This window comes from Rana temporaria, chromosome 12 (genome assembly GCF_905171775.1).
Source record: "Rana temporaria chromosome 12, aRanTem1.1, whole genome shotgun sequence".
NCBI classification, from domain to species: domain Eukaryota; kingdom Metazoa; phylum Chordata; class Amphibia; order Anura; family Ranidae; genus Rana; species Rana temporaria.
The window spans coordinates 113,809,832-113,832,161 of NC_053500.1; the positions used below are offsets into that span (position 1 = coordinate 113,809,832).

The 22,330-nt window shown below is 42.4% G+C and overlaps 1 protein-coding gene across 2 annotated transcripts in view; it reads left to right on the forward strand.

Moving 5' to 3' along the window:
- Positions 1-20,858, forward strand: part of TNNC2 (troponin C2, fast skeletal type) — a 68,552-nt gene extending 47,694 nt beyond the window's left edge. Inside the window, exons 1-6 of one of the 2 annotated variants that reach the window (XM_040330245.1) lie at positions 13,322-13,380; positions 13,804-13,858; positions 16,860-17,003; positions 19,004-19,118; positions 19,246-19,382; positions 20,544-20,858. In XM_040330245.1, the coding sequence (XP_040186179.1) occupies positions 13,372-13,380; positions 13,804-13,858; positions 16,860-17,003; positions 19,004-19,118; positions 19,246-19,382; positions 20,544-20,575 (492 nt within the window). In that variant the 5' untranslated portion in view covers positions 13,322-13,371 and the 3' untranslated portion in view covers positions 20,576-20,858. Of the gene's footprint in view, positions 1-13,321; positions 13,381-13,803; positions 13,859-16,859; positions 17,004-19,003; positions 19,119-19,245; positions 19,383-20,543 lie in introns of those variants that run through there. The other variant, XM_040330246.1, reaches the window with a different exon arrangement.
- The last annotated feature ends 1,472 nt before the right edge of the window (positions 20,859-22,330 follow it).

Here is a 22,330-nt window from a genome sequence, read left to right on the forward strand (position 1 = left end):
CCCTTATCACCTCCTTCCTTGCTCACCTCTAAAACTTCTGCCGAGCCTCCCCCGTATTCTGGAACTCCCTACCCCAATCAGTCCTACTATCTCCTACTCTGTCCACTTTTAGGCCTTCTCTGAAACCCCTTCTCTTTAGAGAAGCCTATTCTGCCTCCACCTGACAACTGTATATTTGTTTTCTCCATCAAATCATCCCCCACAGTTATTACCTTTCATATCACCTGACCCTCCCTTTTAGAATGTAAGCTCTAACGAGCAAGGCTCTCTGATTCCTCCTGCATTGAATTGTATTGTAACTGTACTGTCTGCCCTCATGTTGTACAACGCTGCACAAACTGTTGGCGCTATATAAATCCTATATAATAATATTACTGTGATCCTCAGCCATGTCAGAACTATAGGCCAGATTCACAGCCGAGATACGACGGAGTATCTCAGATACTCCGTCGTATCTCTCAGAGTATCTATGCGACTGATTCATAGAATCAGTTACGCATAGATATCCATAAGATCCGACAGGTGTAATTGTTTTACACTGTCGGATCTTAGGATGCAGTACCGCGGCCGCTGCTGGGGGGAGTTTGCGTCGTAAACCAGCGTCGGGTATGCAAATTAGGAGTTACAGCGATCCACGACGGTTTTTTGCGTTCTCTACGTCGCCGCTAGTCTAGTTTCCCGTCGCAAAGTTAGTCGTCGTTTTGGGTGCCTTAACTTTACACAGCACACGTATGTGCTGTATAAAGTATGGCCGTCGTTCCCGCGTCGAAATTTAAAAATTCACGTTGTTTGCGTAAGACGTCCGGGAATACGGAAGTACGCTACGCACGTCGCTGTTCGAAAAAATGACGTCACTTTGCGCAAAGCACGGCGGGAATTTAGAAACGGAGCATGCGCAGTCGGTCCGGCGCGGGAGAGCGTCTAATTTAAATGGCACACGCCCATTTAAATTACGCGGGCTTACGCCGGAGGCCGCCGGCGTAGGTTTTCATTGCAAGTGCTCTGTGAATCAGGCACTTGCGATGAAAACTTGCGGCGGTGTAATGTATCTACGATATGTTACGCCGCCGCACTTCTACCTGAATCTGACCCTATGTGTTTCATAGAAACCAAATTGTATCACACCAGCGAGATTATTTCAAAGGTGTTTTTTTTTTTTCTTCACTAAATATTTCTAAGTAGTAAAACTGACATTTTAACTGCAGATCCTGGAAAGCAATTAACAGAATAATTAGCACATTTGTGAAGCAGTAAATCTGACATTCAAACAAACGTTATCTACAGGTGGATATTCCAGAGGCAGTCATCTACAGTGAACTGATCCATCACCAACATCTGGTGAATCTCTGAGTTAGTAAGATTCACATACACAGGTTTATATTCCAAACTATGAAGAATAAGGTAAAGTGAAGAGAATTAAAGGCACACCCATGACAATATCCAATCATATACATGAGAGGCTCGCTTTTCTTAAAGTGGATGTAATCCCACTCTCATCCTTTCTAAACTCCTGCCATAGTGCTGATCTATAAGGATATAGATGCCTCCTGCATGTATCCTTACCTGTCAAATGTTTCCCCTCTGTCTGTTGTAAGAACTGAAAAACTGCAGATTCTGTGGGTGGATCTGTTGTCTGGAGCTCTGTGGGTGGAGTCGTGATGTCAGTAGACTCCCTGCCCTCCTCTACACTCCCCTTGTCAACATGCACTTTTTCCTGTGTATTCCTTACACTAAATTCTGCAATGATCACTAACATCCAGTCAAAATCCAGAAAAGTAACCACATGACTTCAGAAAAGGAGTGGGGGTGGGAATTAAAAAATAATGCCTGTCTCCAGGCTAGTGCATGAGATATGTAAATAACCTGTCATTCACAGCAAGGGGGCGGAACGGACTAAGGTTTTTCTCTGTAAGTCCGTTTTATTTCACTGAACCATAAAAGAGCTCAGAGCTAGATTAACTCTGTGTGGCAAGACTGGGAACAGATGATAGGAAATCTTATACTCTACATTGTGACAGCAAAAAATAAATAAAACATTTCGGGTTTACATCCACTTTAAAGTCTCTGGGGGAAAAAAAGGTTTTCCTTTGCAGTGTGGCTGGCCTGTGTGGCCAGCAGGAATATAATTTTTTTTCTGGCATCAGTGGAGGTAAATAGTGTCCAATCTTCGATATCAGGGGGAGGAATTATTCCCCATTGTTGGTGTCAGTGAGCAGAATAGTGTCTCATATCCATGGGATAAATAGTTCCCCAGGGGCCCTATAAAGGAAAGTGAAGGTCCAAATCTGGCCCCCGGGCTGCAGTTTGGAGACCACTGGTCTAGAGTATTGGAGAATGGAGACATACTTACCTGATCCTCTGATCCTCCACCACACAAGACCGGTCCCTGTGGCTCCTGCCAACCCATCCTGACATTATCAAGCCAATAGACTTGCTCTGGACATGAGGATGTAAGGAAAAGTCCACCCCTGTATTGCAGAGGAGTGCCGTTTGCCGGTGGAGGGGAGGATCGGGTGAGTATACACCTTTCTCCTTTCCCCCGGACAGGTACATGGGCCCCATCCATCGTTCCTTTGATACAGTGAGGTTGTCCTGTCCCCTTAGCAGAAAAACACCCCAAAGCATATAAATTATATATAAACCCAATCTCTAAAACCTCATATAGTGTAATATCAAGTTTTTTTTTTTATTATTTTTAAATCTACAGCTTTCATTAAAGCGGAGGTTCACCCTAAAAATCATCTATATACCATTAGATCCAGCATACTGCTGACATGTACAGTATGCTGGTATTTTCTTTTGGATTTTCTTTTAATTTCACTTTTAATGATAATGGTAAACAGGACAAATAGAGAGGGTGAATCTCCCTAATGGGGGCACAGACAACAATAAAAACCTGATCAGTGTTCTAATCCCAATCCACTTTGTCCAAAATTAAAAAATAAGTTTTGAATTTAGTTAAACTTTAAAGAAACACTATAGCAGTTGTTTATGATCTACAGTGCTTTAGCAAACTACAGTGCCTTGCGAAAGTATTCGGCCCCCTTGAACTTTGCGACTTTTTGCCACATTTCAGGCTTCAAACATAAAGATATAAAACTGTAATTTTTTTTTTTGAAGAATCAACAACAAGTGGGACACAATCATGAAGTGGAACAAAATGTATTGGATATTTCAAACTTTTTTAACAAATAAAAAACTGAAAAATTGGGCGTGCAAAATTATTCAGCCCCCTTAAGTTAATACTTTGTAGCGCCACCTTTTGCTGCGATTACAGCTGTAAGTCGCTTGGGGTATGTCTCTATCAGTTTTGCACATCGAGAGACTGAAATTTTTGCCCATTCCTCCTTGCAAAACAGCTCGAGCTCAGTGAGGTTGGATGGAGAGCGTTTGTGAACAGCAGTTTTCAGTTCTTTCCACAGATTCTCGATTGGATTTAGGTCTGGACTTTGACTTGGCCATTCTAACACCTGGATATGTTTATTTGTGAACCATTCCATTGTAGATTTTGCTTTATGTTTTGGATCATTGTCTTGTTGGAAGACAAATCTCGGTCCCAGTCTCCGGTCTTTTGCAGACTCCATTAGGTTTTCTTCCAGAATGGTCCTGTATTTGGCTCCATCCATCTTCCCATCAATTTTAACCATCTTCCCTTTCCCTGCTGAAGAAAAGCAGGCCCAAACCATGATGCTGCCACCACCATGTTTCACAGTGGGGATGGTGTGTTCAGGGTGATGAGCTGTGTTGCTTTTACGCCAAACATAACGTTTTTTGTTGCCAAAAAGTTTGACTTTGGTTTCATCTGACCAGAGCACCTTCTTCCACATGTTTGGTGTGTCTCCCAGGTGACTTGTGGAAAACTTTAAACGACACTTTTTATGGATATCTTTAAGAAATGGCTTTCTTCTTGCCACTCTTCCATAAAGGCCAGATTTGTGCAGTATACAGGGACTGATTGTTGTCCTATGGACAGAGTCTCCCACCTCAGCTGTAGATCTCTGCAGTTCATCCAGAGTGATCATGGGCCTCTTGGCTGCATCTCTGATCAGTCTTCTCCTTGTATGAGCTGAAAGTTTAGAGGGACGGCCAGGTCTTCGTAGATTTGCAGTGGTCTGATACTCCTTCCATTTCAATATTATTGCTTGCACAGTGCTCCTTGGGATGTTTAATGCCTGGTGTGTTCCTTGTTCTTCATGATGCTCTCTGCACTTTAAACGGACCTCTGAGACTATCACAGTGCAGGTGCATTTATACGGAGACTTGATTACACACAGGTGGATTCTATTTATCATCATTAGTCATTTAGGTCAACATTGGATCATTCAGAGATCCTCACTGAACTTCTGGAGAGAGTTTTCTGCACTGAAAGTAAAAGGGGCTGAATAATTTTGCACGCCCAATTTTTCAGTTTTTCATTTGTTAAAAAAGTTTGAAACATCCAATAAATTTCGTTCCACTTCATGATTGTGTCCCACTTGTTGTTGATTCTTCAAAAAAAAAAAATACAGTTTTATATCTTTATGTTTGAAGCTTGAAATGTGGCAAAAGGTCGCAAAGTTCAAGGGGGCCGAATACTTTCGCAAGGCACTGTATATGTCGTTCAGTTAAAGTGTACATGTATTTTAATGTTAAAATTCGAAGGGTCTATGCACACCTTTGCAATCCGCTGTGTTGTAGGATACTTTACATGTGTTAGTGGCATTTGAAGTGTCTTTATTTTGCTTGGCACCTCAAGTTAAAGCATTTTTTTCCTATTTTAAAAAAAGCAGGTAAAAAAATATGTATATTTTTATGCAAATACACGCAAACATGCAAATTCATTCTTCATTTTAGCATTTGAATCGGTTTACACTGATTACAGATTAAGTAATGGCATCAAAATGGCTCAGATGTGTACTGCTAAATCAGGAGTTTGTTATGCATTTTGCTAGCCGTTGCAGTTTTTAGCACTTTTTGGTAATTAGAGAAAAGCGTTACTTATTCACTTTTACACGTAAGAGCCAACAGCTGTGCTTCTGTAATGTTCATGTTGTATACACAGCCGATCATGTGCAGGAAAGTTGGAATAAACTGGAGTTTCCAATGAACATGTTTGTAGGCAGGTTGCCTATTATGTATTTAGTTAGCACACGGCTGCCCAGGTCAGTGGGAAAGATTTCATTTTTGCAGACTTTCCCTTGGGTCCAGCCTTCCTCCTGTGATATATATAAAAGTGAAGAGGTCTGGATTCTGGGGGGCTCTGGGGAACATTTGGTGAAACTCACAAGGAACCTAAGCTATACACTTGCTGAGCCCTACGGTCTGCTATGGAACCCCGATTCACCGGAACCAACCTGGAACATGGACCTGTTAGAGCACCGCCAAGCTTGGATAGCTTTTCCGACAAAATTTCGCTCAAGCTTGGCTTGCGCACACACGGTCATACACACATTTGCCGTCGGAAAATTTGAGAACCAGGTCTCAATCTTTTGTTGGCGGAAATTCCGACAGCAAAAGTTCGATGGAGCATACACACGGTCGGAATTTCCATTCAAAAGCTCACATCTGACTTTTGCTGTCGGAATTTCCGATCGTGTGTACGAGGCATAAGAGGAAAATACATTGGCTTGGGTAACCACAGAAAGAAACAGTAACCAGTCATTTACGTGGTACCTGGTTAGGTGATGGGTCCTCTGGTAGCTAGGGGGTTCGATGTTACAACTCTCTGGCCCAGATTCACAGAGAGCAGGGCGCACATTACGCCGCCGTAGTGCACACACTGTACGCTATGCCAACGCAGCGCAGAGAGGCGAGCATTGCATTCAGCAAGCCAGTGCTCCCAACGCTGCGCCAGCGTGGCGTAGGTTTTGAAGGCGCACGTCGGCGTAGGAAGTGGGCGTGAACCCATGCAAATGAGGCGTGACCCCATGCAAATGATGGGCCGAGCGCCAGACAGGTACTTATAACGAACTGGGCATGCGCCGTGACGTGGACGCACCCCTATGCGCCTGCTCACAACCACGCCGGCAAAACTGCCTAAGCTACGCCGGATCACTGCGTACGCCATGAACATAACGTATGCCCAGCCAGACACACGTCCAACGCACAATACGCTGGCTTGTGTTCCCTGGTGCAGACCTGAGCATGTCTGTTGCTGGGTTGCACCTCCTTTATGGGGAATAACTTTACGCCGGACGTACAACTTATGCGCATCTCGCGTAGCATGCGCCGGGCACACGCACATTTGTGAATCGCCGTATTTCCCTCATTTGCATTTTTGAATGGCTAATCAATGGGAGCGGCACCATGCTCCCAGCCTAAATGTGCGCCCACTCTACGCTGGCGTAACCGAGATAGATCGGCGGGGTGTAGCCTGTTTTTAGGCGCATATTAGTTTGTGAGTCTGGCGCACAGATACGACGGCGCACATTTGCACTTACGTCGGCGTAACTTGTTATACATCGGCGTAAGTGCTTTGTGAATCTGGGCCAATCTCTCTAGCTGTCTGTCTCCCCTGGTCACCAGTAGCGGACTATCATTATGGAGATCTTTGGCCTGATCACTAAGTATGTGAGGCAGAAGTTAAGTGAGAGCAAGCATGAAGTCTGTGCTAAGTGGGACCCCATTCTGTTACTGGGATTGAGGTAGCAGGTACACTGACTTGATTATAAATTCTGTCCCCCAAGGATCACTCTTCGAGGTCTGGTTATCAATACTGTCACCCAAGGATCGCTCTAATGCCGCGTACACACGATCGGATTTTCCGTCGGAAAAACCTTGGATGTTTTTTCCGACGGAATTCTGCTCAAGCTTGGCTTGCATACACACGGTCACACAAAAGTTCTCTGAACTTTCGACTGTCAAGAGCGTGGTGACGTACAACACTACGATGAGCCAAGAAAAATTAAGTTCAATGCTTCCGTGCATGCATCGAATTGTTGCGTCTGAATTTTGCACGTCGGAATTGCTACAGACGATCGGTCTGAAAATTTGAGAACTAGCACTCAATCTTTTGTTGGCGGAAATTCCGACAGCAAAAGTCCGATCTGGGGAAACACGCGGTCAGAATTTTCTGTTCAAATGCTCACATCGGACTTTTGCTGTCGGAATTTCCGTTCGTGTGTACGGGGCATTAGAGGTCTGTTTATAAATCCGGTCTCCCAAGGATCACTCTTTGAGGTCTGGTTATTTTTATTATTATTATACAGGGTTTATATAGCGCCAACAGTTTGCGCAGTGCTTTACAACATGGGGGCAAACAGTACAGTTACAATACAATTCAATACAGGAGGGATCAGAGGCAGGGGCGGACTGACCATTCAGGCACTCGGGCACTGCCCGAGGACCCCAGCCTCAGTAAAACCAGGGACAGTATGTAAAAATCTGAGTCTTTTTAAAAATCCCAGGATTATAGCAACCCCGCCTTTCCAGTACCTTTTCAGTGTGTGTATGTGTATTCTGTGTGTGTATACTGTGTGTATGTATACTGTGTGTGTATACTGTGTGTGTGTATATTGTGTGTGTGTGTATACTGTGGGCCAGATTCACAAAGATCAGCGGATCTTTCTGCTGGCGTAACGTAACTCATTTACGTTACGCCGCCGCAAGTTTTTCAGGCAAGTGCTGTATTCACAAAGCACTTGCCTGTAAAGTTGCGACAGCGTAGCGTAAATCCACCCGGCGGAATTCAAATTCGGCAGGTAGGGGGCGTGTATCATTTAAATGATGCGCGTCCCCGCGCCGAACGAACTGCGCATGCGCCGGCTGCGACTGAATCCCAGTGCGCATTCTCCAAATGACGTCGGCAACTCGTCATGCTTTCGACGGGAACGTAAATTACGTCAAGCCGTATTCGCGAACGACTTACGCAAACGACGTAAAAAATTCAAAACTCGGCGCGGTAACGATGGCAATACTTAACATAGGATACGCCGCACATACCCCTCATATAGCAGGGGTAACTATACGCCGGAAAAAGCCGAACGCAAACGACGTAAAAAAAAAGCGGCGCTCGTTCGTTTCTGAATCGGCGTAACTCATATATTTGCATATTTGCATATTCCTTGCGTAATAATACGGAAGCGCCACCTAGCGGCCGGCCTGGAATTGCAGCCTAAGATCCGACGGTGTAAAACACTTACACCTGTCGGATCTTAGGGATATCTATGCGTAACTGATTCTATGAATCAGGCGCATAGATATGACGGCCGGACTCCGTCGTATCTCCTTTCTGAATCCGGGCCGTGTATGTATACTGCATGTGTGTGTGTGTATACTGTGTGGCCCCATAATCTATTGCCTTGGGGCCCCATAATCTCCTATTGCCTGGGGGGGCCCCATAATCTTCCTATTGACCGGGGGCCCCATGAGTTGTCAGTCCGCCCCTGATCAGAGGTCTGATTATAAATGCTGTCTCCCAAGAATCACACTAATGCCCTGTACACACGATCGGTTCGCCTGATGAAAACAGACCGTTTTCATCGGACGAACCGATCGTGTGTGGGCCCCATCAGTTTTTTCCCATCGGTGAAAAAAAATAGAACCTGTTTTAAAATTTCCGTATGGTTAAAAAAACAATAGAAAAAAACGATCGTCTGTGGGGAAATCCATCGGTCAAAAATCCACGCATGCTCAGAATCAAGTCGACGCATGCTCGGAAGCATTGAACTTCATTTTTCTCAGCACGTCGTTGTGTTTTACGTCACCACGTTGGACACGATCAGATTTTTAACTGATGGTGTGTAGGCAAGACTAATGAAAGTCAGCTTCGTCGGATATCTGATGAAAAAATCCATCGATTCATTTTCATCAGACGAACTGATCGTGTGTACAGGGCATTAGAGGTCTGGTTATCAATTTTTCCACCCAAGAGTCATACAACTTTCATCCATGATGCACACATATGACTAACTGAATCTTGTGTGAAAGTTGATCCTTTGGTTTACTCCAACGAAAACCTTCTTTTTATAGATAGAGCAGGGAAGGATTAGAACTTCTGTTAGATTATTATTGTGGTAAAACTCTGATCCAATGACTGGAAGGCTGCAAGAAATTTATTAATTGTGTGTATCCAGTGTGTTTTGGGGGGCCTGAAATTAACCCCTTTTATCAGGGCTTAAAAAATGTAGGGTAGACAATCTTTAACCACTTAAGGACCGCCTCCTGCACATATACGTCGGCAGAATGGCACGGCTGGGCACATGTACGTACAGGTACCTCCTGTACTAGTACCCAGCCGTGGGTCGCGGGCGCGCCCTCGCAACCCGGTCCGAAGCTCCGGGACCGCGGGACCCGCGGACCCGATCGCCGCTGGAGTCCCGCGATCGGTCCCCGGAGCTGAAGAACGGGGAGAGCCGCGTGTAAACACGGCTTCCCCGTTCTTCACTGTGGCGGCTGCATCGATCGTGTCATCCCTTTTATAGGGAGACAAAATCGATGACGTCACTCCTACAGCCACACCCCCCTACAGTTGTAAACACACTTCAGGGAACACATAACCCCATCAGCGCCCCCCTGTGGTTAACTCCCAAACTGCAATTGTCATTTTCACAATAAACAATGCATTTTAAATGCATTTTTTGCTGTGAAAATGACAATGGTCCCAAAAATGTGTTAAAATTGTCCGAAGTGTCCGCCATAATGTCGCAGTCACGGAAAAAAAACGCTGATCGCCGCCATTAGTAGTAAAAAAAAAAAATTAATAAAAATGCAATAAAACTATCCCCTATTTTGTAAATGCTATACATTTAGCGCAAACCAACTGATAAACGCTTATTGCGATTTTTTTTTTACCAAAAATAGGTAGAAGAATACGTATCGTCCTAAACTGAGGAACATTTTTTTTTTATATATATATATATTTTTGGGGGATATTTATTATAGCAAAAAGTAAAAAATATAGCATTTTTTTCAAAATTGTCGTTCTATTTTTGTTTATAGCGCAAAAAATAAAAACCGCAGAGGTGATCAAATACCACCAAAAGAAAGCTCTATTTGTGGGAAAAAAAGGACGCCAATTTTGTTTGGGAGCCACGTCGCACGACCGCACAATTGTCAGTTAAAGCGAAGCAGTGCCGAATCGCAAAAAGGGGCAAGGTCCTTTAGCTGCATTTTGGTCGGGGTCTTAAGTGGTTAAATCTATATGTATCTGGTGATTTAGCTGGTGTGTGTGTGTGCACACTATAACACAGTGCTGTTCAGCCACGGGACTTTCAACCCTATAGTTTTTACAGCCCTAATGAAGGGGGTGCTCTTGGGCCCCCAAAGCATGTTGGCTTCTACCAACAAGGAATAAACTACTTTTTGAATATGATCTTATAGTGTGGCGCTTCAATCTCTGAATCAGAGGTTTGCCTACTCTACCCAGGGTTATGGTGGTGATCCCACGGTGGCCTATCTACCAATCAGATGCTGCACACAGATCATACTAACAAAACAATAACAGCAATTTGAACAAGAGGCTATCACCTATTTCTAGCTTTAGGTTGCAGTCCCATTTACCTAATTCCCAGAGCAGATTATTATTCTTGTCTGATGTCTCATTGGACAGATTTTCTTTGTATTTTCTACTGTGGTGACATCATTGGGCCAGATTCACAGAAGAGATACGACGGAGTATCTCCTGATACACCATCGTATCTCTGAGAGTATCTATGCGGCTGATTCATAGAATCAGTTACGCATAGATAGCCCTAAGATCCGACAGGTGTAATTGACTTACACCGTCGGATCTTAGGCTGCAATACTTCGGCTGCCGCTGGGTGGAGTTCGCGTAGTTTTCCAGCGTCGGGTATGCAAATTAGCTTTTACGGCGATCCACGAAGCTACTCGCGTGCGTAATGTCGTTTTTTCCCGTCGCAAAGTTAAGCAATCTTTTTCATGGCTTAACTTTACACAAGCCATGTTAAAGTATGGCCGTCGTTCCCGCGTCAAATTTAATTTTTTTTTTCGACGTAAGTACGTTACGCACGTCGCCATTCACAAACACGTCGGGGCGCCGTAATTTCGCGCAAAGCACGTCGGGAAATTTACTAACGGAGCATGCGCAGAACGTTCGGCTCGGGAGCGCGCCTAATTTAAATGGTACACGCCCCATTTGAATTAGGTGGGCTTGCGCCGGACGTCTGTACGTTACTCCGCCGCAAGTTTATACTCAAGTGCTTTGTGGATCAAGCACTTACGAGAAAAACTTGCGGCGGTGTAACGTAAAGACGATATGTTACGCCGCCGCATTTGTACCTGAATCTGTCCCATTATCACCAGACCAAAAATTTGAGTAAATCTACAGCAGTAAAAAAAAAAAACTTTACAGGGGTGCTAATCTTCCCACAGTCTGCGAAAAAAAATCTTTATTGCTGTCTGTGTCCCTGTTTCAGATTTCTCCTAAGTTTCTGTCATGGGTACCAGGACAAGAGGGGTTAAAGCCTCGTACACACGACCGAGGAACTCGACGGGCGAAACACATCGTTTTCCTCGTCGAGTTCCTTGTTAGGCTGTCGAGGAACTCGACAAGGCAAGTTTCTCCATTCCCGTCGAGGAAAAAGAAGACATGCTCTCTTTTTGGCTCGACAGGATCCTCAACAGTTTCCTCGTCGAAAAATGTACACACGACCGGTTTCCTCTGCAAAAAAAAAATCCCAGCAAGTTTTTGCCGAGAAACTCGGTCGTGTGTACGAGGCTTGAATCACACTCTTTCTACTGTGTTGAGGTAAACCATAATATGGGCATTAGTGCATAGCGGTGCCATTCATTTTGAATGGCACCCAGAAGCACTAAGGCAGTTCAGCTCCAATGCCCGGTAATGCAATACCATGGCGTTGTAGTGTGCTGTGTTGCTATGAATGGTGCATGTCCTTTTTATGGGCACGGTGCATTGCCAGCCCATTAATTTGAATAGACAGCCTCAATGCAAAATCAGGCAAAAAAGGAAAGCGCAATGCACCACAACGTCAAGGTCTGAATGGGCCCGAAGAAAGGAGAAATCTCCCCAATAAAGTCTTGGACAGCAGTAAAAATTCTATCAGGGGTTCCTACATTTCCCACTATATCCAAAACTGAAATAAAACATCTGACTGAAGATACATTTTAATGATTCAACAGATGAAACTGGGTTAACCTGCAGAATCCTCGGATCTTATGGGGCAGATCCACGTACCTTCGCGCAAGAATCCGCCGGGCGCAGCGTATCTAAGATACACTACGCCACCGTAACTTTTTTTCCGAATCCTCAAAGAATTTGCGCCGTAAGTTACGGCGGCGTAGTGTATCTTTGGCGGCGTAATGGCGCGCCATTCAAATCTCTGTGATGGGGGCGTGTTTTATGTAAATACGTTGTGACCCGACGTAAACAAAGTTTTTTTTTAACTGCGCATGCGCTGTCCGTGGGGGTATCCCAGTGCGCATGCTCGAAATTAACCCGGAACAAGCCAATGCTCACGACGGTGACGTCATTCTACGCAAATCCCTATTCGCGAACGACTTACACAAACGACGTAAAAATTTCAAATTTCTACGCGAGAAAGACGGCCATACTTAACATTGAGTACGCCTCATAACAGTAGCTTTAACTATACGCCGGAAAAAGCCGAACGCAAACGACGTAAAAAAATGCGCCGGACGGACGCACGTTCGTGGATCGCCATAACTAGCTAATTTGCATACTCAATGCGGAATTCGACGGAAACGCCACCTAGCGGCTGCCGAAAAATTGCATCTTAGATCCAACGGCGTACTAAGACGTACGCCTGTCGGATCCATCCGAGATGCCGTTGTATCTTGTTTTGTAGATACAAAACAAAGATACGACGCGCAAAATTTGAAATTACGCGGCGTATCAAGAGATACGCCGGCGTAATTCTTTTGTGGATCTACCCCAATATGTGTATGGCACAGTTTCTTAATACGGCTTAACTTTTCACTTTGCGCATACTAGTCTAAAAGTAATATATGTTCTGCAATACCCTTTAATAGCCTGTTACTGTTCTTGGTGACAGATACCAGACATATTTCTTGAATGTGTTACTTTTAAGTCTAATGTAGGGGTGTAGGAAGAAAGCGGGAAAGCATAATGGCCATAGAAAATCTATACAGACAGAAGCTAAAGTAAAGCATAATGGACACTCAGGATTCAGCCTATTTCAGGGAAACTTGCTCTGTCTGCAGAGAGTATATTTAGTAATTTGGCAGCTTCAGTTCATCTCCATCTCTGCCAGCCTTAGGGGGTTCATATGTGAGGAGTAACCCAATCCCCCTCTGAGCTCCACTCCCTATAAGGAGCCTTGAAGTGTCTGCTAATTATACCAGCTCTTATCTTTTGGACACCTGCAGCAACCTCTTGGGGTTCAGTCATCCGTGGACATAGTGCTGTGACGAAGCTCTGTGTCCCAAGGCATCATGGCGCAGGTCAGTCTGCGTTATAGAGGCATCTGTACCAATACCTCCTTATCCTCCACTCAGCCAATCTTCTATTTTGTTGTGCCCTACAATATTTCACTTTTTTCTTTTTTTTGCTGGTTATTTTTTATGAAAGTTTGCTCCTGTGTGGGGTAATGGGGCTTTTTGGAATTCCTCCTATCAGACCCCACAGAAGATGTTATTTGTGCTCCCAGCTCTTGTGGATACTCTTTATTACTTGAAGCCCCCGGTGATTTTGTTTTGCTGGTTGAAGGAATACCCAGGGCTATTTGCTCTGCGCAAAGCGCCACTTACAGGCCTGGCTCCTGACTTATTTTGAAGGCATGACTAAAAAGTGGAGTAGTGTATTAAGGGTTAGGTCTTTTAGTTAATGGATGATGGATCAATAATGAGCATATCTTTGGTTTACAGCCTACAGACCAGCAAATGGACGCGAGGTCCTTCCTCAGCGAAGAAATGATCGCTGGTAAGTACCCTGTACTTTATGCTTTGTAATATTTGGTGGAGCCTAGATCAGCGGTGTCCAACCTTTTCTTAGCTTGGGATCAAACAATCAATTTGACTACTTAATTTAAAAAAGACAATTTCAAGGGCCTGTTTTTCTGGCATTTATGAGACTTTAAGCATAAATTCTTAATCTTCATTTGTTACTGCTACTTATATTTTGCATACCATCGGTGTGTTAAGCTGACCATACATTATACAATTTTTGTATTCAATTTCCTTTAAATGTACCTTCAATTATGTAGAAGAAGGGCCTGCCTGACTGCATACAAATTAAAAGCGTTTAGGTTTGACCTCATATTATATGATTTTGGTAAATCTAAGGAAAAATTGTACAAGAACATTGTATAATGTATGGCTAGGCTTAGACTGTGTTTACCATAATGTACATCTGATTTAAATGTGTGATTAAAGGCATGTATGAACACCTAGTTGTCTCTTAAGGCCCCTTATCCTCACACATGATTTGGATTGTTATGTAATGGACAAGAACATTAAAGAAAGTCTTAAGATAACTCAATCTTTATATTCTTTTTATGAGTAAGAGAAAAATCAGTCTCACAGGATAAATATACTAGTGTTAAAAAGGCTTAATAAACTTAAGGGGGCAGATCCACAGAGCAAGTACGCCGGCGTATCTACTGATACGCCGGCGTACTTTCAAATTTCCCTGCGTCGTATCTTTAGTTTGAATCCTCAAACCAAGATACGACGGCATTTGGGTAAGATCCGACAGGCGTACAGCTTCGTACGCCTTCGGATCTTAGATGCAATACTTCGGCGCCCGCTGGGTGGAGTTCGCGTCGTTTTCCGCGTTGGGTATGCAAATTAGCGATTTACGACGATCTACGAACGTACGCGCGGCCGTCGCATTTTCTAACGTCGTCTGTAGTCTGCTTTTTCCGGCGTATAGTTAAAGCTGGTATTTTGCGGCATAAAGATAGACTTGCCATGTTAAAGCGGGGGTTCACCCTTAGAGGGCACTTTTTCCCCTTAGATTCCTGCTCGTTTTCTCTAGGGGAATCGGCTATTTGTTTTAAAATATGTGCAGTACTTACCCGTTTACGAGATGCATCCTCTCCGTCGCTTCCGGGTATGGGCTTCGGGAATGGGCGTTCCTTCTTGATTGACAGTCTTCCGAGAGGCTTCCGACGGTCGCATCCATCGCGTCACGATTTTCCGAAAGAAGCCGAACGTCGGTGCGCAGGCGCAGTATAGAGCCGCACCGACGTTCGGCTTCTTTCGGCTACGAGTGACGCGATGGATGCGACCGTCGGAAGCCTCTCGGAAGAATGTCAATCAAGAAGGAACGCCCGCTCCCGAAGACCCATACTCGGAAGCGACGGAAGAAGATGCAGCTCGAAAACGGGTAAGTACTGCTCATATTTTAATACAAATAGCCGATTCCCCTAGACTGAACGAGCAGGAATCTAAGGGGAGAAAAAAAAAATGTAACAAATGGGTGAACTCCCGCTTAAAGTATGGCCGTCGTTCCCGCGTCGAAATTTGACATTTTTTTTTTTTTTGGGTAAGTCGTCCATGAATAGGGATGGACGTAACTCACGTCTAAGTTAAAAAAAATTACGTCCTAGCGACGTCATTTAGCGCAATGCACGGCGGGAAATTTCGGGACAACGCATGCGCAGTTCATTCGGCGCGGGGACGCGCTTCATTTAAACTAATCACGCCCCCTAATCGCCGATTTGAATTCCGCCACCAGAAATACACTACGCCGCTGTAACATACGGCGCGAAATCGTTGAGGATTCGAAATTCCGCCAGGTAAGGTACGGCGGCGTAACGTATCTCTGATACGCTGCGCGGATGTAATTCTCTCTGGATCTGGCCCAAGGTCTTTATAGTAGTGTGCAGCATTTCATACCAAGAATTATTACTTTGGCAACTTACAATGGCAGACTAATAGAAAGCTGCTTTCTAATTAGTTGTATAAGTTGTTATCCACCATGGCTGTTTATGAAGCAAGTCCATAAGTGTATCGATTTCAGATCTCTGCTACAAAATTAGCATCTAATAGAATAGTAAGTGATTACCAATATTTTTCAGATCTCAAATTGGACTAACCAGGATATTATTTAGCTTCAGTTAAATTAACTTTGCCTTTAATTCAGTGAGGCTACAACCAGCAGCCTTAACAGTAATGGGCAGTAGTATGTACAATATGATACTATTGCAAGTTTCACCATAAAACACTAATATATCTATCATAAATGAAAGGGGAAAGTGTAGCTTAAAGGCTAAAATAGAAGGGCCCTGCTGGCCGAAAATTGAATTTATGCTCTGGGTAGCATGACCAAAATTATGTAACCTGTCATAAGTAAAATATGGGGGTTTCCATTGCTGACCTCTTTTTCTAAAATTGCTAGTTGTATGGCCGTCAAGTTGGTCCCCTGGCTTCTGTACTGTATAACTTATCAGCATAGAACAAGTATACAAGATTAGGTGTTATGACTTCTCTAGCTGCCCATGTTTTGCAGGTCAGCAAATCAAAGTTTTGAGGTCAGAGAGGGCCAGTCTTATAGCATTTAAAAAAAATACAGAAATAGGTGCCCCTACTGTCTTCTTGAGACCCAATTTCCTTTAAATTTCCATTGGTATATAAATGCGAAAGGGCAAATAACACTAGAAAAAGGGAGAAAATACGTTTGTAGAGATAAATAGGGGCAATAAAATGTAGATTATAAGGAAACATTTTCGCAGCCATGTTCTGGTTTTAGAGGAATATTGATAGAATGAGAAGCAACATTTTAAACATAATATAAAAGCATTATGCAATGGCAAGTTTCATTATGGTGGAAGTAAAAACATAGCACAAAATCTCAGGAAGCAGAGATTGATTTATGTGACGTGATCTTTGAATAAGTAAGTTAGCATGGGAAGATGAAGTTTGGATTACCTATTACAATGTGATGTGATAAAAAAAACTTTTCTTTTCTCTGTTAACAGAGTTCAAGGCTGCCTTTGACATGTTTGACACTGATGGTGGTGGTGACATCAGCACCAAGGAGTTGGGTACTGTCATGAGGATGCTTGGGCAGACCCCAACCAAAGAAGAGTTGGATGAAATCATTCTGGAGGTAGATGAAGATGGTGAGTTTAGGATGGAGTATTGATGGCGTTGTACACAACCTTGACTACGTGATGGCCAGGATTTTTACAAATTGTGCCATACATACTTACGATGATTTATATGGAGACCTCTCAGTAAAAAAGAAATAACATAACATAAAAGTACCATCATCCTAACATAATTTGAATAGAAATAGGGTTCATTTGGGACCCCAGAGACCCAAAGAGACCAAGGGAGGTGGGTGAGGGCTAGTGGACTATGTCGGTACTAGGTAAGTCAGTTATCAAAAGAGTATAGTAAAGGTAAAGAAGTTCAATTTATTAAAACATAAACATAGCATAAGGGAATTGAGGAATACACAGTATTTTAAAATTACAACAATAGTAGTGTAAAACAGATGGATTATACGACCAGCCAACACATCATAGAGGTGGTATATAGGCCCTAATTTGCGGGCAGCGATGAGGCGGAGGGGGTCATATAGATCAGGATCTCTACTAGTTTCGCTACTCGTGGTAGCTTTGTCAGGAGATATTGGTCTGTGAACACAAATTCACTCCTTGGGGGAGCCTAGGCCCAACGTGGAGACAAAAATCTCACACAAGATGTAAGGTGGTGATGGGAATGCCCCCAGCAAGGTGAGGATCTGTATTGACTGTGTAAAATATTCAAAAAGCTTAAGGGCCCTAGGACCTGACTGGTAATAGGCAGGAGCCACCAAAGACAAGGCTGGAAAAACCCAATTGAGGGGTACCAGCAATGAAAGTAAGGGGTTTGAGACCACTTGGGTAGGTATACCAACCAGCGTGTCCCAGGGCCGGGTGTGTATCACATACATACTTACACCATACATACTTACAGCAAATTACACAAGCCAGTTTTTTGCGTTACTTGGATGACAATATTGACTACATCGACAAGAAGACAATGAAATTATAGCCATAATCATAAATTTTACAAAAGTAAATAAGGTCTAAAGGTAGCCATGTAGATAAGATTAACATTGCTCACTTGAGCTCTTTGGTCACCTCAATCTACAACCGTTATTTTCAATGATTTCAGAAGACACACCCTGATAGTCTTGATATAGTCAATCAACTGGTTTAAATTTATATATAAGAAATGTTTATTGCTTCAGCCAAGATGATGCCACTGTTTGGGTCACTGCTTGCACTCCTCCCCTTTCCCCCCCAATGCATAGCCTAGTAATACAATGATGATCTGAATAAAAAAAAATAGTCATGACAAATATGATCTGGATAAATGACAAAAAATTCCCCAATGTCCAATCCCATTAGAATGAGAAGGGCGCATGTGGACGGGTGTTTACATCAAACTCAGCCTTTTCCATTCAGGTGCAGTGTTGATCAAACACATGTGTTTGAAGGCAAAACACATTTGTGAAGAAAAGGTCATCTTTGACCCGCTTTTCCTGCAAACAAAACACATATCAATATGACCCGCTGCATCCAAAGAAACTCTGCAAAGCAGGTCAAATGCAGCCTCTGCACTGTCATCTACACCAGTGGTTCTCAACCTCAGTCCTCAACAGGCCATGTTTTGGAAACTTCTCCTAGATAAAATAGCTCTTATCAATACCATGTCATTGATATTGATTTAAAGCAGCTGTGCAAAGTAAAGAAAAACCTGAAAACATGGCCCGTTGTTGGTACTTGAGGACTGACGTTGAGAACCACTGATCTACGCTACTCTATTGTAGTCAATGGCAATTTGCTGACCTGCATTTGATCTGCATTTATACAAGCCCTTAAAGTCCTGATATGCTACAATAACCATACTTTGTATGGTCACCTTAAAAGATGACACTTTCTCATAATTGATGATTACTGTATGGTAATTGTGTACAGTACAGTATGACACACATGCTGTATGCCACAGACAAAACCTGTGGCATTTTAGAACTAAATGGCCACCTGTTTCTTGGAGCCGTATGATACACATGGTAAGATGTACTGCGTACTGAGCCAAGATATGAGGTAACACCCATGATATCTTGCAGGCAGCGGTACCATCGACTTTGAAGAGTTCTTGGTCATGATGGTGCGCCAGATGAAAGAGGATGCGCAAGGAAAAAGTGAAGAGGAATTGGCTGAATGCTTCCGCATCTTTGACAAGTAAGTGCTGGCTTCACTTCTATATTCAGTAACCCTTCACATGGTTGGACACAGATACTTGTGTCCATTTACATGGCTGTTGTAGCATTCCTGCTCTATGACTAAGAATGTCTGTCCCTTCAATCAGGAATGCTGATGGATTCATTGATAGTGAAGAGTTGGGAGAGATCTTGCGCTCTTCAGGGGAAAGCATTACAGATGAAGAGATTGAGGAGCTCTTGAAGGATGGAGACAAAAACAATGATGGAAAGATTGACTTTGATGGTGAGTCCCATGTATCTATATGTCACCCCACAAGATGCACAGATACAACTTCCTGATTGATGACATCATAAGACATTGGCTTTGTTCCACAATGAAATTTGGCACTCATATGCAGGGGCGTGGCATATTTGTGTCTCTTTGCCTTTTATAGTAGCACTGCTAGTCCATAAGCAAGTTTGGTGAAAGAACTTCAGCCTCATGTATAAAAGTTTCCTAGGCTGCCATTATGAAAAAGGAATCTCAAGAACAAATGGAATTGAATTAATATTGTACAGTGGTATTAATATGAAGCTATGCCCCTTTCCATTTGGCTCTGCAATCTGTTCTGCTGTGTTACAGCGGGTGCAAAGTCAAATTTCTACACACATCTTGGAATGATCAATCTTGCTCAGAAAGACAGTTCATACTTGTGTCAGTTTATTTTATTTGAGATATGTGTTAGTCTTCATTATCTACAAATAATCTTACAATGTACAATCTCTTTAGATATGCAACCAACTATGTAACGCAAGGGCCTGCACAATGGATATAAACTGAACTGATTGTTTAGATTTAGCCTCATAGCACATCATTTTCTTAAATGTAAAAAAAAGATGTGCAGAGATTGTACAATTGTATTGTAAAGTGCTTGGTTGCCCTTACACCTCATTGCATCTTTTTATTGCATTTTAAAAGCACAATTTTAAGAGGTCACATGACTGACTGGAGATTGGAATGATTATCCGGCCTATTGAAAATATTGCATAATCAGTTCCAATGGTTGATTTTGCACATCCTCTACTGCAACAGATTTCAGATAATAGTGGTGTAAATAATGACACATAGGGGGATATTTACTAAAACTGGAGCACTCAGAATCTGGTGCAGCTGTACATGATAGCCAATCAACTTCTACGCTTAGCTTGTTCGATGAAGCTTTGACAATGAAACCTTGAAGCTGATTGGTTTCTATGCAGAGCTGCACCAGATTTTGCACGCTCCAATTTTAGTAAATAACCCCCATAATGACTAGTTTTGCATGTTACATTGCCAAATGGCCCCCTAAAAATAAAAATAGTCAAGTGCTGTTACAGCACAGGCTTTTAACTTATCAGACAAGAGTCTTATGTTTCCCTAATTGATATTACACATTCTAAAGCTTTTTTGCTTCTTTCTTCACAGAGTTCCTCAAGATGATGGAAGGTGTACAATAAGCTGTAGGACATTCCTCCGGAGCGTTGTAACGCCAGCCTGTACATTACATTGCGTCTTACACTTTCTGCTGGATGGAGTAATCCCCCCTGCTCTGTCTTGCGCCTCCCAGAATCCTCTCTGCCTCTTCTCCACTCTACAAGCACTACCTACACCTTCCTGCCTGCGGAGATTTCTTCTTTCCATGTTCACACTCAGATGCTCTGCTCTCTATTCTTTATTTCTTCAACTTTAAGATGTTATTTATAAAACTGAAAAGATCATTAAAAGTCATAGTGAACCTTTCCAAGCTCTGAGATCCATGAGATTGAAAGAATGTTGTGGAATGACGCATTAATGCCTCTTCTGGCAATAACAGGCATTACATGCTCATATCTTTTTTTTTTCTGCAGTAATATAGAACAAAAATTTTGAATGAATATTTCTAAAAAAAATGCAAATGCTTTGTGTGTTATTGGCTAAAAACTGAACTATAGTGTGCACTTATTGTTACCCACACAGTGAAATGAAATGTAACAATTTTTATTCAGAGGCTAATAGAAGACTGTATTGTGATGGAATTGTGTCATTGAGCATGCATTGTGCCAGTAAATGGGCTGGCCATACTCCCTTGACTAATTTATATATATATATATATATATATATATATATATAGATATATATATATCTATACTGTACATACATGTACATATGTACCGTATATGTTTCAATGGACAATGCAACTGTGACACAGTCAGTGCAATAGAGCTATAGCCTACAATCAGTGTAACAAAGGTTTACTCATCGCTGTAGCTGTTTTAGGATTTATTACCAAATGTTTTCACCCACGTTTCATACCACTTTCATCCAAGATTTGCATATTATTTGAACATTATGTAAAAAAAAAAAAATATGAATCTTGGATGAAAGTTGTAAGAAACTTGGGTGAAAACATTGATTTTAATAATAAGATCAATGATGATTTCAAATAATTTATAGACTTAAACTATATAAAAACAGACAACACAATATTACAGACACTATACAGTAAATTTATCTCAAGCAGATTCTTCGAGTTGATGCACGTATAATATTTCATGGATAGGGCGAACACACTATGTAACATAAGGGTTTCATCCACAGTCACTGCTTAATAGAACAGCCTCTTGAAAATATGTCTGAAAATTTTATGCTGAGGATTTGAGATAAGAAGAAGAGAAAGAAGCTTAGTTTCTTTCATCTTAAAAGCTAAAAAAAAGATGGTTTAAAAAAGATTAATTCAACTTCAAGGTAAGACTGTTATCTGGAATTACCAGGCAGACAGTTTTAAGACGAACATTGATAACTCATTTACTCAGCAGGATTTCCATTTTACCTATAAAGCTCCACTTCTAGGTATTATCTACTCAAGGTTTAAACAGTTCGAGTCCCTACTGCAGATCTACCGGTATGGCCAGCATGTCCTATCAGCAGTTTGTCTCCTGCAGATACACAAGTGCATTAGGCACCAGGGACCCCAAACCATCTGTATAACATGGTGTGATTCCTCACTCATTTATTCATTCAGTCTTCATCCAACTCATATTGACATTATTTATATGATCTGTACAGTTACCAAATTCTTAAAGTTTTTGTATGCATGTAAAATTGGATTTGTAATAATTTATAAGGGCAGTACATATTAAGTTGAAGATTATTTTATTATTTATTTTACAAAATAGAGGTGCTTTATTGTCAAACAAGCAAGACAGTATGACTAAAAATATCTAAAAAAAAAA